This window comes from Bombus huntii, chromosome 5 (genome assembly GCF_024542735.1).
Source record: "Bombus huntii isolate Logan2020A chromosome 5, iyBomHunt1.1, whole genome shotgun sequence".
NCBI classification, from domain to species: domain Eukaryota; kingdom Metazoa; phylum Arthropoda; class Insecta; order Hymenoptera; family Apidae; genus Bombus; species Bombus huntii.
Genome location: NC_066242.1, coordinates 14,317,319 through 14,330,756, shown reverse-complemented (window position 1 = coordinate 14,330,756; position 13,438 = coordinate 14,317,319). Strand labels below are relative to the sequence as shown.

The 13,438-nt window shown below is 40.5% G+C and overlaps 1 protein-coding gene across 3 annotated transcripts in view; it reads left to right on the top strand.

Moving 5' to 3' along the window:
- Positions 1 to 13,438, top strand: part of LOC126865969 (dopamine D2-like receptor) — a 96,433-nt gene that overhangs the window by 79,096 nt on the left and 3,899 nt on the right. The window contains exons 3-7 of one of the 3 annotated variants that reach the window (XM_050618948.1): positions 5,566 to 5,675; positions 7,046 to 7,298; positions 8,332 to 8,432; positions 11,217 to 11,411; positions 12,946 to 13,418. In XM_050618948.1, the coding sequence (XP_050474905.1) occupies positions 5,566 to 5,675; positions 7,046 to 7,298; positions 8,332 to 8,432; positions 11,217 to 11,411; positions 12,946 to 13,418 (1,132 nt within the window). The remainder of the gene's footprint in view (positions 1 to 5,565; positions 5,676 to 7,045; positions 7,299 to 8,331; positions 8,433 to 11,216; positions 11,412 to 12,945; positions 13,419 to 13,438) is intronic. The other 2 variants (XM_050618950.1, XM_050618949.1) reach the window with 2 other exon arrangements.

The window sequence follows — 13,438 nt, the reverse complement described above, 5'->3', positions numbered from 1 at the left end:
AAATCAATTTTAGCAACGGCCTTCGTATCGGTCGCGCACCCTCGTCTCCGCAACCCTCTGCCGCGTGTCATTGAATTACGATGGGTGAATCGCTTGGAGTACTGCAGCCGCTCGATACGAGAATTAATAGGGACGCCGTTACCCATTTAAGCGGCCGACATGATACCCAACGTAGCCGACACGTCGATGGAAAATACAGTCAGCATGCCGCTTCTGCTTTCTCTCGCGCTCACTCGCGTGTCTACAAATTTATGATGAATTTATATATCTATGGTAATATAAAAATGAAAACAGACGTCCAATTCACTTTGTCCACCAGACACATGAATTGCGACCCGTATCGAGTGTAAAACACGGCGTCACTAGGAAAATTGAAATATTAAATACCGCGAGAGTAATTCGAGTTCATATAGTCGTGGGATCACGTCGATGGACAGCTACCATCAGTACGCATGCAGCTTCAATGCGGAAAATATTTTCCATCAAATGTAGTGAGCAGAAAAGCGATCGCACGGTTTAAATATCGCTGCCCTGAAAGAAAGGAAGTGAATATTCAGGTAAATAAAAACTGGGGTCGCTACTACAAACGAACCTGACAACGAGTTAATATTCACTAGTTTAATACGAATGTGCCAAACGAACCGTTTGCATGTGTAATCCACAAATCCATTTATTGAGCTCCACGATCAAAACGTGCCACAAAAATATCAATTTACCCGTTGCAAAATTAAGTTTTTTCTTGGTAAAAGGGATTTTTTAAGTTGAAACCTACGCGCATTATTACTACTTGTGTATGATTCAAGAGTGACTGTGTTAGTCATTTATTTTAATGAGAACGAGGAAAAGCTTTATCATCAAATATTCCATTTCGCAATCGATCGCAGTTTGAACAGACGATGTGCGAGAATGATGTATGAGAAACGAAACAAAGTAATACAGATTGAGTAAATTTTTCTAAATTTCAATTGAAAATATATGATTTACGCAGTATCTCGTCTGCGACATCGTGCATACCGTCAGATTGATACGTAAATACTCATTGCTTTTCCCTGGAACTTTTACGGCTTCATTTTCCAAACACCCATCAAGCAACGCGGTTCGCAGCTGTTCTCAGCAGGATGAATTTACAGCAGCCATAGGTGGACGTGTGAAATAGAATGGTCAGTTAAAGCTGGAGAATTCTGGTTACCTCTTGCAAATAATGTACAAAAGGACAACGTTTTCTATTGTTCCGTACGTTCGACTATTCTGTCACGGAGCTGCAACGAAGGAAATTCTGCTTTTCGTCGAACATTCGTATGGGAATAATTTCTTTGACACTGCACGGTGTCGGAGGTTTCGCTAGATTGATTATGTTTGTGCAATCAGACGATGCGAATGCATTTTACAGAAAATTAACAACACCATTGTCTCTTGAACTCTCGATATCGATGCTCGACAATGTGGAGTGTTACCGTGTCCTTGATGTCCTCTGCAACCAGTCAAGCGCAGTGCATATATGATCGGTAGATTTGCATTATACACGACAATTGAGTACATTATATAGAGTGCGCCGAAGTAAACGTACTATGAAACGTAACTTTTGGCGACAATTTACTTCTACTCAGCTTAACATTTTTTAACCGGAGACCTTGGGATTTCCAATTCTTGAACTATTTAACATCGACTGGATTGCATTACTAAAACGATCGAAATATCCGAAGCAATGATCAATTAATCTCTTTATATCGATACACGACTGAAATAAAATCGCATACGCGATTATGATCCCCTAATTAGTTGGCATAATCCGTAACTTAATAACAAAGTCAGTCAAAAGATTGAGAACGTCGTCGACGTAAGACATAGCAAATTATTGCTCGTTTATTAGTTTCCCCCAGTATACCTCTCGCTAAGGTCGCTGGAATAAGGCAAGGTTGACTGGCTCGCCTTCCCTTGGTTTCTAATTATAACTCCCTATGCATTAGCTATAAATGTCGCGATTATATACGTATTGCGAAGAGACTTACATCGACCGGAAGTGTCGCTTTACCTTGGCCTTCCCTAGATTCACTCAGAGTATCGTCAGCAGTTCCGTACAATTCCAACAAAAAGACAAACTTTCGATATCGAAAATCAAAAGGCAATACTGTTCGTTATAACGCTTTTACGAGGTGTACTATCTACCAACGTCGCGTGTTCCACGTTCTTGTACCTATACGTTCAGATGCAGCTGGTAGCGTTGCAATTAACCAGTGAGCTGGGACGTGACAAATTTCGAGTCGTCGTTGTTTTAACATTCGGTCGATATCGCGTCAATGCTGGTCTTTTTATGAATAGTTGTGCGGTAGTTTTCGTACGGCATTTACACGAGTTAAGTAGCTGGTTACGTGCCGGTTATTTATTCGATGTATTCACGATTAATTATCTGGTGTAGTTGGCGCAACGGAAAGTGGCTTCTCCAGCAAGTTGGCTCGCGTCTATTTAGAAAGCGCGTCGACGTGAATCCCCTCTTGACAGGGGAGACGCGTTACCGAGCAACACGCAACAGAGTTATGGCTCATTTAACCTGCTACTGGGGAGCTGGATGAAGGGCTTCGAATGCAAAGGTACGGTTAGGATAAAGTACCGGCTGAAAGATGTAAAATACACTTCTTTTGCATTTAGAAACGGGGTATGACAGAATCTTTTATTCCGTAATTATTAGCATCGGTTAAAGGCGTAACGTGTATCCTACGAAGCAAATCTAGAAAGAATAGAACAGTCGTCTTACTTGACACTTTTTTTCATTTCTTACATTTCTTCACAGTTCTTCCGTGTCATATTTCTATTCTAATTTACCTTATCCTACTCTTACATTCGGGTATCATTTACAAGTAATTTCGATATCACGTAATTTATCACGCAATCTAAGATATATAATTATTTATCAAGGAAAATTAGTAACCGCGATAATAATCTACGTTTAGTAGGTTGAAAGGGGTAAATCGTGTTACAGACGAATTTTGCATATTTTGCGTTAGAAGTAATAGGGGTAACGGAGATAGAACAACGAGCCGCGTTGCGGATAACAAGTCTGGTTCAAGCAGGGAGAGGACTATAACTAATGCTGGATGCGCGCACGTCGCTCTTAAATTACTTCGTCCTAAATACTTCATTGGCATTTTGGCCAAGACTCAGCATCAGATAAAGACACATTACAACGATGCTTACCCGTATTCAGACCATGCTGGGATTTAGACTGTACCAGTTTTGTAATTAACGATACGTCGTCGCAAATCTACGTGATCAACTCGTTCTGCTTGCAATCCGGGAATGTTCGACAAAACTAACAACAAAGAGCAGATCTATATTTTAAGCCATCGACACAGCGAACGTTTTCAATTTTTGGAAAATATGATTGCTATTGGTGAATTTAAAAAATTCCGATGTTGTTACGTCGGAAACGATAAGGGAGGGGAAAAAAAGGAAAAATTCACAGTTTCGTGAAAAGCGAATATTTGCAAATTTGTTTTATCAAGTTGCGAGACAAGTGCCGTGCCGCGCGTGATTTGTGTAAATTTACTCCACATCCGAATTTAAAAGCGAAATTCATTCTTTCCAATTCCTTTTTAAATGAAGTGTTCATTTACGAAAATACTTAAAATCGTAACAAAAGCACGAAAGTCAGTTTTATTCCAGACGTTCGTTACTTCTATGTATCACTGCTTTGATAGTATTCCTGCGTTCTTTTGTTCTTGCGATGCTACTTTTAGTGCTCGAGTTTTCTTTGAGATACCAAAGCATCTCATTTAATAGCATCTCAGTGGAAACGGATAGATACATGTATATGAACCAGTCTTTGAAATAAGAGTAAAGGGAGCTGTCGGTCGAGTATAAATAAATAAAATGTCTTGGGAAAAAGAAGATACTTTTGAGTATAAAATTGTGAAAAAGGTATACGGGAAAAATCGTGACGGTACAGCTGGCAAAGCATCAAGGTGAGTTAAAAGTGAGCTGCAAAATTGCCGATGTGAAAATGTGATATTACATGGTAATTATACAAATATAACCGGTAATGACATTTCGATGTTGTTGATGAAACATCGCCGTTTTTATTAGAATTTAATTAAAAAATATATTTTCTAACCATGAATTATATCGAAAGGATCATAAATAAAACAAAATAGTAATAAAACAGAATTTTATTTAGAGGCTATTTCGGTTATTTGCATGTACATGCATTTCCAGGCACAAATTTTTCGGTGCTTTACCGTTTTTGTTAATTTACGACTTTTAGTTGTTCACTTCGTGGTTAAAACAGTGAGCTTTGATCGTATTAAACCTCTACGCTTTATGTTCCTTGTTACGTTTTCATAATTTTTTTGACGTTTTCTGATATTCGAAAAGTATCATAAAAATTTGTACGAAGATACGATAGTTTCGAATTATAAATTAAAAGATTCAAAAAGCAAACATTGTATCATACGTGTACCGTATATTTCCATGATATAACAGTGTTACAAAGTATCGGCCTGTTGGTTGTGTTACACTCTGGTTGTACACACATGCAAAATATAGTAGTTCGATCAATATGGTACTGAAGTACGAGCTACGCATCTTAATGCTATCTTCTAAAGCCTTTATAAGTAATCATAGTTCGTGCTGCAGAATGTGATGAATATCGAGAAAACCAAGCGGCTTACGATTTATTCCGAGATTTTTCTACGTACGAAGGCGCAAATGAAATTGGAATGAAAAGCGAATAGGGATCTTGTAATCGTTACAATCTCGTCTTGTAATCATTAACGTCGTATAAAAATCAGATAACGAAAAGAAATATTGAGAGATTAGAAGTCGCGAGTATCGAACAATTAAATGAGAATATCTTCCTATGCTTACGGCGAATAACACGGAGAGGAAATTCAACATTGCGAAATTCGCCAGTTTAACAGAAAATGGAGACAAGCGTGTACGCATAGCCGGCGGTGATAGACGCATTTCGACGGTGCAACGCCCGATTTTGCACTTACTGGAGGCACGGTTGTTTCAAATAAATCGCAGAACCGGCTTCGCTCGGCATAGGTGCGTTCGATTCAACCGTGTCAGTGTTTTCGAAAATAAAAAGATGAATCGGACGAATGCACCAAAACGGAAAAATGGTATACGGTGGGTGAAATGGGAAAGAGGAAAAATAAAATTCGTCTCTTGATTTGGTCAAAATAATCCTTGATCTCTACAGAAAGATTTTTCCAAATAAATCTGACCCGTTTTCAGAGTCATAACAATTCCGAAGAATTAAACAATCGGAGAGATTCGTTGGAAGAAACGAAGAATCGAAAATGCATGAACTATGATGTATTTTATACGAGTCTGTATTTTTCTTTTTCCATTTGTGATAAATTTGAGAAATTCGGTCAGCATCTTTTATATATGTATGTATTGCCACCTCTCGCGTGTCTTCTCGGGTAAATGAAATGCTCCATGAGCCAGTAAATCGGTAATTTACATTGAAACAATAGCCGACCATAGAGCAATGAAAGCTAATTCAACTGGCACGGTTCGTGGTGAGCTTTGATCTTCACAGTTTGTTCGTTCATTTTCCAGGTAAACGGATCGTGGAGTCTGCCTGGCTTTGTCTGTGACTTTTACATCGCAATGGACGTCACGTGCAGTACCAGTTCCATCTTCAATCTCGTAGCAATCTCGATAGACAGGTGAGCGTTCTTTTTCGCAGAAGAGCAAGAAATAGTTCGACCCTAATTCTTTTACCCCAGCGAATTCCACGATCGATCTTCGATGTTTTGTTAGCTAAACGCTACAACGCTAGAAAATCTTATTTTATCGCGCTCAAACAATGTAACGAAAGTCAAATCGCAACTCGTATGCATAAATCGAATTAATTTACGAAACGTTACGAATTGCTCGTCCTTTAGCGTCAAGAAAAAAGGAAGAAAGAGAAGAAAAAGTAAACGCAAGAATAAGCAGAGATATTAATCGTAATTTGTAACGCTCTTTCAATGTAAAATACGATTTGCTTGCATTGCATTTGTTTCACACCATTGCAGGAAAATTGCGCAACCGCGATTGCTGAAAAAGCACCGAAACTCGTGAAAAAGGAAGTTGCTGATTTAACCAGTTTACGTGACACGAATAACAGACCAAGGACGGAAGAGAAGGAACTGAGATTTGTTCCGTGATGCTCGAAATGAGCTGGAGTCGGGAGGGTCGGGGTTAATTTCTATTAATCAAGTTTCGACAGAACATCGAAATAACTATCGTCAAGTCGACGAAGAGGTCGAAATGATCGATCGAGTGGTTTTCGCTGTTCTAAGAAATTTACGATTGAAGATATACTAACGAGACAGCGTTTGCGTTTCATGATCGAAAATGTATGTATAAATCCGATCAGTTTTGTAATGTTACGAAAAGCTTATATTTATTATAAAACTTAAACAAAGTCACGAAACGATATGAATTAAGTTTTCCTCGTTTCTTTCCTCTTTGTCGCCTCTTGATCTAAAATAGTATTAAAAGCTAGATCATAAATTCCGATCATTCAGAATGAAAAGAATTTCGTGGGACTGCGTCGTAAAGAGTCTAAATGGAAGCGCATTCGTCTAGAAATAGTACAGCCAAATGATTAATACGGAGGTTTTTCGCATTTGCATGTTAAAATATACGTGTCGTGATGCAGAAAAATGGCTGCACTTTATTAAAAACCTTTCGACGATTTCCATAAAGTCGCAAAGTCTGAATCTATCTTTCGCTTGTCGCCCTCTTCCGGATGAATTCCGGCCAAACAAGCGACAATTTAGCGATTTAATTAATCGTTTTCTACCGACATTTCCATGCGACAGAATTTGATTTTTCCTCGTTGCAAAAGAACCGTAAGCGTCTAAAAAGTATAGTCTTTTCCGAGATAGAATTATTCTGATACAGATACATCAATCGGAATAGAAATAATAAATTGGACAATGCTGTCGGGCGGATGCACAATGTTAGTGGATCCACGTTGATTTGCGGCAACGTAATGCCCATCAAGCAGGGGACACTGTACGATACACGAAATGAATTTGAATTGCAGATACATAGCAGTGACCCAGCCGATAAAGTACGCCAAGCACAAGAACAATAGAAGAGTGTGGTTGACGATACTGTTGGTCTGGGCGATATCTGCCGCGATCGGCAGCCCGATTGTTCTCGGCTTGAATAACACCCCCGACCGAATACCGGACCAATGCCTCTTCTACAATGCAGACTTTATCATCTACTCGAGCCTATCCAGCTTCTACATACCTTGCATCATCATGGTGTTTCTCTACTACAACATATTCAAGGTAAATATTATTGACAGCAATTGGTTTAAAAATAATCGATAGCAGAAAACGAAAGGTCCGATCGGTGTTGCTCGAAAATAGAGTAAGCATCAAGAACTGTCAGGATGAATGCAAAATCGTTTATTTGGTCAATTAACCATAACATATAATATTGTCGGCCGTAACAAGTAAAACTCAGCAAATTACGTAGATATTAATTTTAACGCCATATGGAGCAAAGTGTTCCGCAGATACGCTGGCTTTTGCGATTACGTTGCGGTTAATCATAAATACGGCTGCTTCGCTATTCTACGCAAACCGGAATACATAAACAATTTTGTTTGCATGATTGCTTCCATTCGTTACGATATTAATTTCCGATGACGTGAAATATCGCGATAATAATTACGTAAAACAGATTTCAAATTCAACACTTTATAATTCTACATTCTGAGAGCCCCGGCTGACCGGGGCCTTTGTACGATCGAGATTTATTATTTCTCAGTGCAGCCGATAAACAATGGTATTTCAACAAACAATGTATTGATTTCATAACAAAGAATAGTAGAAAGAAAAGCGAAGAAAAGGAAGGAAGAACAGAAGGAAGAGGGATATTTTCATTGACGTATTTCGACGACGTATAGTTTGTTTATTTCTTATGAGGTTGCAAGACATTCGGCATGAATATATATATACGTGTATAGTCATAATGAATTGAACATCGGAGAAGAAAACAATATCAAATATGTACCTCTTATATTCAGCTATAACGCATTCATAAAAAGTTGCGTTTCTCAACTTACATCAACCAATTGCAAGTAAAATTGTCTAATATGCGTACATTATGATGCTGTATATCCATGTGAGAAGTATTTCTTATATTTCTTATATCTTTGATATAAGCGTCGCGATAAATCTCGCTGTTTTGATATGTATAGGTGATAACAGGTGTCATGTGTTACCTGTCTTGTACGCCATACGAGGATTTATTTCACGCGTTTGTACCGGTTACCAAATTTATGTTGAAACAGTGATTTTTCTTTACCGTTTTCAGGCACTGAGAAACAGGGCGAGAAAAGCAAGGGCCAATAGAAAGCCTAACTTGGGCGACATAAAACCGGGCAGCATAATCGAGAACATCGCGCATACGCGCAGGTAAGCCGACACATTCGCTTCGACCGTTAACGTTGGCATTCTTCACGAATATACCAAGAATTTTCTAGGAATTCCATTCGAACCGCCGCTGGTTAAGGGAGAAAATGGATGTAAATTCTTTTGTTAAATTTCTGAAATTAGCAAGAACATACGACCGTCTTATGCACTTGAAAGCTTAAGGAATTTTTATTATTTCTGATGTTAATTACTGCAAAAACAGAGGAGATTTTAATAAACGATCAATTACGTTTTAAAATCGTGTTTAAATTCGTCGAAAAGATCGAGGGAGAATCGAAGCCGATACTTCGTTGATAATTTCTTGATCATTCCATAGCATGTGTTTCATTTGCATGTATCACTCTGTTGCACGTCCTATCGTACAGAGACGAATGGTGAAGTTGCGGTTTCATAAGTCATACTTGCATTTGCAACCACGTCCTTACCAATTTGTAGAACGTCCCCTGTGCGCGTTGCACGAACGTGCAATTTCGAACAAAGGAGTGGCGAACGTAAATAAGAATTCCCTTTAGAAAAGGGGAACGATTATTTGACAAAGGGACGATAGCATCGAACCAGTGCTGCCTTTTAATAGTTTTCAACGATGTTCACGGTAAACAAAACGTCTGTCGGTAGGCTGCTAACGTCTCAATGGGTAGTTGAATGTGTGTAATTTCTCGGCGAGGCACGGATATAACGAATCGATATTCAATTTCTACGATTTCGCGCGTCGGAAGATCAAAGAAGGTTGTTTAAATAAAACGAATAGCTACATATATTCGCGAAGGTGTCGCAGAGCGATAGCCGGTCGTCGCATCGCGAACAGACAAACTGGCTTCATTTCGAATGTGTCGCGTGTTCCTCGCGCGAGTCATTTTTTTCAATTTCCCGTGTATAACTCCTGCATTCCAACGAGAGACGATTTCTCGCGAAGATTGGCGCGCTGGCGAGAATATGTCACTAAAGGAGGAAAGATGGCGGTGAAAAGAAAGGCGTGTAGAAAGGGGAAGAGCTAAGGCGTAGTTGAGCCTGGAGCATCTCCGTATAATACGCTTTTCCCGCGCGCAGGCTTCATTTCCGTTGTCCCGGGGTCGGCGTACTTGCCTTGAATAGCCAACAAGTTCGCCTCGATTTAATTGCCGGCTTTTGTACTCACCTCTTCCTAAGTGTCGTACATTTGTTCATCGATGAGAACCGTACAGAAGGAACCGTTGTCTTCCTTTGCCAGCGGACTGAAAGGCACGTAGTCTTGTTTTCCGGTGAAGATGATTTAATACCTACTTCGCCGTTTTTCCTTTCCTCGAAAGGAAAATACTGGAGTGGAATCCATCTTCCGAACGAGTGGCGAAAGATCGCGACTTAACTTCTGCCGCCGCGCTTTGACCTATACTTTCAACTATACTTCAGAGCTGTATGTCGCTCACCAATGGAGCAACAAAAGCAAGAAGGATTTTCGAGTTAAACATTTCGAATTAATCGGATTAAAAAGTTTGAATCCACATAAAGGGTATATACATGTATATATATACTTATATCCAAACGCAACTAGGTAGGTAATTTGCAATGGTATTAAAGATGTGACACATCGGTTGCCTAATTATTATTTATAGGCTCCTTCCAGGTTCCTACGGTTGTATAATACCCTGTACAAACACCATCGATAAGTTAGACTTACAATTAGATGTTTATAACAACAGCAGTCACACAGTTTCGCTATACGACCGTATCTTTTCCCCTGAGCCCCATGCATTCAGCGTAATCTCAGGCCTGTATTCAAAATTCGCCCGATACTCCACCCTCCCCATACGCTCTTCTACTCCCGTAGATTTTACCCCCGTATCGTTAACATTAGCGTCGACATATCTTTGCACTCGTCCTGATTATAAGATACAAGTAGTTCCCTTTCTTATTATCCTACGTATCAACGTAGATTACTACAGTCAATGACTATATTAAAACGAGCAGTCGAGGATTCGATTGTTTATAAATTTAGCTTAATTCGAAATATATCAAAGCGTGAAAACCTTCCAAATTCGTCTGTTTGTTACTCAGAGGGATTTCGGAGAATAGAATTAATTATCCGTTCTTCTCGTTAAATTTTTTTAATATGTCATATCGAACGTATCGATAAGGATAAGGGCGAAAGTTTCGAGCAAACAAACGCGACGAAGTTGGTGGAACTATCATTTAGATCGAACTGTGAATCGCCAATCCAAGTTCTAACGATATCGAATCCCCATAATCCGATTATTCGGAGTACGCGGCCGGTTGCGAATGTTCGTATTAATTCACGGCATGAAATTACTTAATAAGTTTAACTTGTAACCACGCAGTGTGCTCGCGATAATGGATTAGAAGTTACTCGTAATTCGTTTCGAACCGTACCGCAAGATCGAACAGGTAAACGTCTGCCGCAAAAGTAATCCTAAATTGCTCTCTTTCGATAATTGTATTATCGGTCCGATCGATCGAAAGCGAGCCAGTTGAAATATCAAAGGTTCGAGCTTTTCCCTCGTCAGAAAAGAATTACTTTCCGACTTTCATTTTAGCTGAAACGCAGCCGAGAATCCCTGTGAATCGCGAAGGGCACATTCAACGAAGTAAAAGCTAGGTTCTTTGTTCGTGGCAAAGTTCCGAACGAAGTCGCGAGCGCAAGCGTAGTCGCTTTGTGCATGATAGATTAACTTTTCCCCTTTGCCGGATTAACGCCGCGCGTCGCCGAGGAATACTAAAAGCATGCTAAGTGTAGAAGCTTTTTTTTAGAGGCTTTTGACTAAGATCACGTAGTGGGTATTCTGTGGCAAGGTTTGCGGAGACGGCGTTGGGAGCGGCGGCTTTCGTGGCTCCTGGCATGGAAGAGCCGACGAACACCGCGTCCGGGAGCAACGAAGACGAGGACGAGACACCCCTTGATCCTGTTGTGGTCATCTCGAACGATAAGAGCACCGAGTTCTTTTTGGCCACTGTCGTCGAGGAAGCAGCGTAAGAATCCAATAAAATTTTTCGATCGTCCGCAGTGCAGACGAACGTTTGCGTCGCACAACAACGCGCTCTTTCGTAAGCTTCTCTTTCCTTTTCCCAACAACTCGTAATTAATAAGTTTTACTGTACGGCAAGCAATAAAAAAGATATGTATAACAAGTAGTAGTATAGAACGGAGCATAAATATTTTTAGCAGATGGTAGAAAAAACACAACGGCGAACAGTCGAGGTTCCGCCTCCCTTACCGAATGAAGAGCGGGGGCGTTAAAAGTTACTCGAGCAAATTAACGAGACTAAAAACAATGGTGCGAGAACAAAGCAAGAACCGACTAAAATCAATTAGCATTCAAAACCAACGACGTAGAACGAACAAAGGAAAAATACTATTTTACTGTTCATTGGAGGGAATGAATTTCTTTTTATTTCGAGAGACGAGAGTCGATCTAAAGTTACATCTTAATTGATTAGTTAATTTGCGAATTAAGATAGTATCGCACCTTATATGGCATTGTTTTCCGCCCAAGCATCGCCGTTTCCTTTTATAATTCTTCCGGCTGGCTACTTTATCTTCGGTCAAACGGGATGAGCGATCTTGTCTGAGAAGAACGAGCCTTCTCGTAAAAGATAGGGACTGAATTGTATTTTCCGCGTAAGAGTCGGATGAAAGGATGCTTGAATTTTTTATATTGCCTACGAGTCGATAATTCATTGGCGTAAAGAATTACTCACCGACACATTCGATAAAAATAGGAACAAAACACCGATAAACTCGGTCCACTGTGAAATCGATTCGTTTGTTTGTGGAGTGTCCACTGGTCCAGCAAGTTGGAGTAGTAACTGTATTGATTGAACGCGGAAGACGCGGTTTCGATCGATACATTCGTTTGCGGTAACAAAACGTAAGTAAAAAAGAAAAAAGGCGGGCAATCGCGATCGGCACAATGAAATAGGTAACGAGTAGATGGGAAGAACGATGGATGATTCGATTTCTTCGTTTGGTCGTGCTGAATGCAGCACACTGAAAGCATATGTATCGCGTAGGTATCTCTGTACAGGATTTTCGACTCTCGTACAAGGATCTGGTTACGATATAGGTCCGATGGAAATTCGTTGTGCCGTAATAATTCTGTGATACACCGACTAATGGTAAGATCGATATGTACCTATCGATCAATATGCACGGGAATCATGCTCCACGCACCAATGTCTTTCGAAACTAATCGCCGAGAGCGACTGCATCCACGGTGCAGCAAGTTTAATTACATAGACAGATTCGTTGTCAGCCGTACATGTAGCCGCGTGGATAGCGCGTTAATACACGGGCGTGCATTGTTCGAGCAATAGAACATTTCGAACGAGATGCCATTACAAGAAGTAATTTCTCGTTCGTGTTTCGTTTTCGGCAATAAAGGCGAACGTTCGTCCCTATAATCATGGTACACGAAATGCTTTTACTCGTAGGTTCAGAGTTGCAAGCTGTGACGGGATATGCTAAACCTGTATCGTTGGAATGCTACTGATACTCGAATTGCAGTTGTCGTTTCAGCGCAGTGGCTCAAGCTCAACTGGGTGGAACGCAGAACGTCAGAAAGGATTCTGGATATGACGGTGCAGCGAGCAGCACGGTGATTCACGAACCGTTAGAAACGAATTCCAGTCCCAGCCCGAACCCACGAATCACCTCAGCTCCGTCGTCCTCCACTTCTTCGTCGCCGCCTCCGAAAAGTGCTACGACGAGCCAAGCTTCGCAACCCAAGAAGAACGGCGCTGAAACGAACAAGCAGGAATTAAAGAGGCTCAAGAGCGCCGGTTCTCTTCTCCCTCTTCAACTTGGACGAACGCCAAGCGTCTTGTCTGGCTCGTCTACCTGTAAGAAGGACAAGAAAAATGCCGTTTCTGGCTCCCGGTTTACAATATACAAAGCCAACAAGGCGAGCAAGAAGAAACGAGAGAAAAGCTCCGCGAAAAAGGAGCGCAAAGCTACGAAAACGTTGGCTATTGTGTTGGGTACGTCCGGTCGATTATTC